The sequence below is a fragment of the Phaethon lepturus genome, unplaced genomic scaffold (genome assembly GCF_000687285.1).
Source record: "Phaethon lepturus isolate BGI_N335 unplaced genomic scaffold, ASM68728v1 scaffold29044, whole genome shotgun sequence".
Classification (NCBI taxonomy): domain Eukaryota; kingdom Metazoa; phylum Chordata; class Aves; order Phaethontiformes; family Phaethontidae; genus Phaethon; species Phaethon lepturus.
Genome location: NW_010532988.1, coordinates 107 through 5,306, shown reverse-complemented (window position 1 = coordinate 5,306; position 5,200 = coordinate 107). Strand labels below are relative to the sequence as shown.

At 39.4% G+C, this 5,200-nt stretch overlaps 1 protein-coding gene across 1 annotated transcript; it reads right to left on the bottom strand.

Moving 5' to 3' along the window:
- Nucleotides 1-540: 540 nt before the first annotated feature.
- Nucleotides 541-4,315, bottom strand: PDCL (phosducin-like). The gene is made up of 4 exons (XM_010285042.1): nucleotides 4,275-4,315; nucleotides 3,655-3,829; nucleotides 2,382-2,563; nucleotides 541-1,246 (listed from the first exon to the last, which is right to left on the bottom strand). The coding sequence occupies exons 2-4, from the start codon at nucleotides 3,821-3,823 to the stop codon at nucleotides 695-697; spliced, it is 903 nt and encodes a 300-aa protein (XP_010283344.1). The 5' UTR covers nucleotides 3,824-3,829; nucleotides 4,275-4,315; the 3' UTR covers nucleotides 541-694.
- Between the last annotated feature and the right edge of the window lie 885 nt (nucleotides 4,316-5,200).

Sequence of the window (5,200 nt, the reverse complement as noted above, 5' to 3'; positions counted from 1 at the left end):
TTCTCCTTTAAGTCTCGGGCAAGATTAAAGGAAGAACTCTCTCCAGGTGAAAAGTAATTTTCAGGATGAAGTCAGGGGTTGTTTTAATTTCTAAGTAAGGAAGGAACAAAAATTTGATGCCAGGTGTTAGAACAAGAAGGTACCTCCAAGAATGGGACTGCAAACTGGGGAACAGAAGACGAGACCTTGCACTGTTAACTGACAGCAGTTCACCTCCAGGTTAATAAAAGTCTTGAATGCTTAAAAACTTTACTTGCAGTCTCAGTTCTTGCCTCAGTGAGTAGGTGGCCACATCTCAATCCACCTGGTATTCACATTACCCTCTTTCAGGGAACCTGTAAGGAGACTGACCATACATAGTTGACCTGAGAACAAAATGTTTTAAAAAAAATGCTAAGTGATGTGAAGAACAGAGATGACAATACACAACCTCCTAAACTTACTGAATTGTGTTAGAACTTCGTGTTTAGTAAAATGTATTTGAATTCCGTAACAGAAAGACCGTTCTAGTGTGTACTTCACTGAACGAATTTAAGAAAATGTTAGGAATTCCTTCTGTTATTTTTAACGAGCAAAAGTCAAAGTGCATGAAGGGGAAGAATACATACCCACACTAAGGAAGAAAGAGAACAATCCCTAGCACAAGAACATTCCACAGTACAACTACACCTACTGGCCCCTCGGTATAAGTGGTTCAGTCTATTTCCAGATCACTGTCTTCGCTGTAACATGCAGATGGATTATGTATAGAAGTCAGGAGCACTAGGTCTTTTTCTGGAAGCAAACCACATTCCTGCAAAAAAGCCTCCAAGTCTACAGCAAAAAAATCTTCTCCAAGCTGGTCAGTGATTCGCACAAAATTGCCAATGAGCTCACCTGCCTTATAGATCAGCAAAGCTGGCAGAGCATTATTAGTAAAGCGAGTGCTAGCACCAATGAGCGAACTCTTTACTCTGCAAAATTTAACTGTTGGATACTCAGCAGCCAGGCAGATCATACAGCCGTTCAGGGATTCAGTGCCAGGGATATCATCTTCATAAATATGGATCATGATCAGTGTGCTCTTATGCTCTTTATCAACTGTGTCCAAAAACGCTTCGCCACTGGTGATCTCAAAAACCTGTTTAAACTGCTGCCCACTGCACAACTGCTGTCTCATCTCCTCCATTCGCTGCTTCCTGTATCGCTGTAAAAATTCCTCATCATCTTCATCGTTGTGAATCATGTTATATTCTTGTATTGTCATCTAAAAAGCACATACAAAGATACATGAAGAAGATCAGCCTCACTATATGGGTCACTTATATAATGAGAATTTAAATCAAGAGGATTAATGTAGGTCACTCATCTTTAATAACAGCAAAGTGCAACCCATGAAGGCTCAAGCACGCTCTGTATTACACTCCATTTTGACCTAATTAGAAACCATGTCCAGTGGGAACAGCGATTTCAGCCTTGGCTATTCTAGTTTCCACAAGCTGCACTAATAACACAAGAGGCTGCTCCGTGCTCCCACTTTAATTCAGGTTAATGGTGGCTATGTGCTTTCACTAAGCCTTGAGCGCTGATTTAGATACTGTGCCTGACCTAAGTCTAGCTTCTTTTTCATTAGCTTTTTCATTTAGTTTTTCAGTTAACATTTTGTGGCAACCAAATGCACTATCTTGTCTGTAGAACTGAAGTTAACGGGATTTTATGTATTTCATATCTGTTCACTTGCTTCGTTAAAAATATTTGCGTCACTCAAGGTTTAGGACAGTGTGGCCAATGTTCATCACCTGAGAGCCAGAAACACTGAGTGCTAACCAGTAACTTCTCTGACTAGAACTATCAGAGCTAGTTACACAGCCCAGCTGATGAAAACCATTCACTATTTCTAACGCTTCCTATCTTTGGAGCTCAAAGTCAAAGCTAAATTCTCAACATCCACTTACTAAATACAAAATTAGTACGGACTCCTAAATTCTTTTTTTTTGTTGTTTTTTTGTTTTAAAAAGGCATGGGAGGCAGTAGTCATAGGTTTGCTGTACAACTCTTCATATTAATCCCCTGAAGTTGACTTACATGATAAACAGATAAGGGAAATCTGGGAAAATGATTTGGACTTCTTCGGTATAGCAGCCGAATTGCTTATTTCTTAACACAGGCAAACACAGTGCTCCTGGAATACCACTAAAATGCAAAATGATGAAACTTGACAACACCTGGCAAACACAGTTATAGCATGCCTCTCATACCGCTGCTGTGTTCCTGTTCACCAGGGACAAACAAGAGATATCTACTGATAGAACAAGGATTCCTGTGTGCTTCATGTACACAAATGATGAAACTGAATATGTTAAACATTTAAGTGGCATTTCAATTCCTTTCTGCCACGCTACCTTTCCATTGATTTTTTCCTGAAGCTCTTTCTGCTTCTGCTTATCAGTCTCTTCATCTAAGTGAGATCTACATGTCATAGATAACTTTTTAATGAGTCGTTCCATTTCTCTGCGCTGCTCCTGCCGCTGTTCAGTTTCCAGTTGTTTGAATCTTCGCCAGTCATTAATGACTCCTTTGGGACCTGAAATTAAATATGTAGGTACTTGGTATAAAAGGGTAATAAAATTACACCTATTGTTTTTATAAGTAATAATTTATAAGTCAGCAGTAAAATAGTGTCCCTGTCATAAACTTTTTGTAAACTGTGCAAAATGCTGAAATGAAACAAAAGAAGAAATTTGCCATTTACATGTCCTTGAGCTTGTATCTATTTTTTTCCCTAAGAAGACTACAGCTTATCTAACTAGGCTACTCTCGTAATTGTCTCAAAGATTATTCCAAAGATTAATATCTGTGCTCTTGAAATAGAACCACCAGCCCTCAAGAATTCCCTTATAGTTAGCATGGCTTTTCATAAGAACAAAAATAATGATGGGAAAGTAAATTAAGTCTGCCAATGCTCTTGTACAGAAGTACCTTCTGCAATGTACGATAGCGTTAATCCTTATAGACTGCGCCTTGCTGTTACCGTGCTGCTGAGGCCCAGTGGAGTTACTTTTTCAGGTCCTCTCTAAATATGCCAGTTTAGTACTGTAATTCTTCCATTATTCCTTCAGGTGAAAGATGTGAACACATGCAGGAAGAAGATTTTTTTCATCATTCTTAGAGAAACCGTAAAACACAGAGGGACAGTCTTTCCTAAGAACATAACAAATACCCTCGGGATCACACCACCGATCCACGCAGACTAGTACTGTGCCTCTGGCACTGGCAGTAGAGAACGCTACTCTGCGAGAGCCCGGCCACTTTCTGTCTGTTCCTCATGTTCAGCACCTACATCTGTTACACTAGGACTGTTAGCAGTTAACAACTGCGTGTCTTACAGGAAAGAAATGTATGCACTATCAAGCAAATTGCACCAATCAGCGCTGTATACGAAGCCTAACCGCTTTAGATAAAACGCTGGAGTCTCTCAGAGGAGAAGTCAAACATTAAAATAAAGAACCAGCTATTAAACCTAAGGTTAGACTATAGCACTATAGCCAGGAAATGATCAATCTCTGACTCAAGTATGCATAAAAGCAAGACTTTCCTTTGGAAAAATGCATTTTAGAAAAACATGAATCTTCCAATAAACAAAGTATTTACAAAACAATTAGTTTGATATGATACCTGTGTTGACTGCACTGCCATCGCTGCTAAGCTCTACTTCCCCAATGCTTTCAGGAATGGTGCTCTCCCCTTCTTTATCTTCTTTCTCACTGTCTTCGTCCTCACCCTCACTACTGCTGTAATAATACTGGAGCTTCTCACCAAGTAGTTTATCATCCAAAGTAGTCATTATGTTCTAAAAAATAAATTAACAAAATAGAGAATGTATGCCTTGTTCCAATATGCAGTGTGAGATACCACTTTAAATGCATAATGATAGTCCTTTACTTCCTCAGAGCAGTTTTTTACCCACGTATGAACAGTTTACAGCCCACAGTGCACAGAGTCATGCGAGTTAATTCTTAGTCACAATTTCAAACTCACTTAAGTTAAAAACCTTTACAAATAGAACTGCTTTGTGGCTCACTAGTGCAGAAACACTTTATGTGTGTTCTCATTTGTGGAGAATGAATTTTCTAACTGTGATTTGGAAGTCTTTTCAGCCTCACCCAGACGGCTCCATGAAGTTGATTTCCCAGTTATTGATATTTAGATTTCCATTATTATTTGCATTATTTTAACAAGGATTTATTTGATCTGAAAAATGATCAATGTAATTAGTCAAATTAAAATGTTCTGACCTTTATTCCTTTCCAGTCTTCCAGAGACAAGCTTCTATCAAAACCTGGAAGAAGAAATTTCAATTATATTAATTCAGATTGTCAAAGCCAATCTCACAAAAACTTTTGCAGAAAGTCAATACATTTAAATAACATAACACAACACACGCAAGGAAAAAACTTTAAAGAAAATGTACCCACTCTTGTTGTTTAATAAAAAAGGTTACTCTCAAACGAGGAAAACATACTTTCTGTATTGAGAACATACATGTATGTATACAGAACATACAAATGCTTAGAAGAGACAGTGCTACAATTTCATGAACATCACTTCCAGGCTAAGAAAAAACGTATCAAAAAGGAAGGTCTTCACTTTGGTCATCTTCACAGAAGTCAGCAGCACCCTGTTTGTCTGGACAACACCGATAAAGCGACTGCAGCTATCCTCAAAACACTCACTTTTCTCCCAGTTAAACACTTTCGTTATCCAAAACATCTTCTGCTAATAGAAACGAACAGCAGCAGAATCCACCCTCTAAAGCCACCGACTGCATCGGTGTTTACAGACGGTGTAAACCTCTCGCATCAGGAGAGCAGAAAGGTCAGATGCTTCCGAGGGATGGAAAGCGGAAAAGCCAGAGAGCACCTGAAGAGTCTGGGGATCTCTCCATTGACTCCTTCCACCACAGTCCCCTAAAAGAGCTGCTGAGCAGATCTCATCCTGGCGCAGACATAACACGCCCGAGAATTACTCTACTTTCTCGGGTGAGGGGCAAAGGGTGTAGGAAGGAGGTCTGGTACGTGGCTGTGACCTCCGATGCACGAACTACATTTAAACGTCCACTGAAGTTCATTAAAAAAAAAAAAAAAAGCACCAATCTTAATCACATCAGTTGATTTGGGCTCACGCCTAATTCTGCAGGACTCTACAAGTCAGCCCCAGCAAC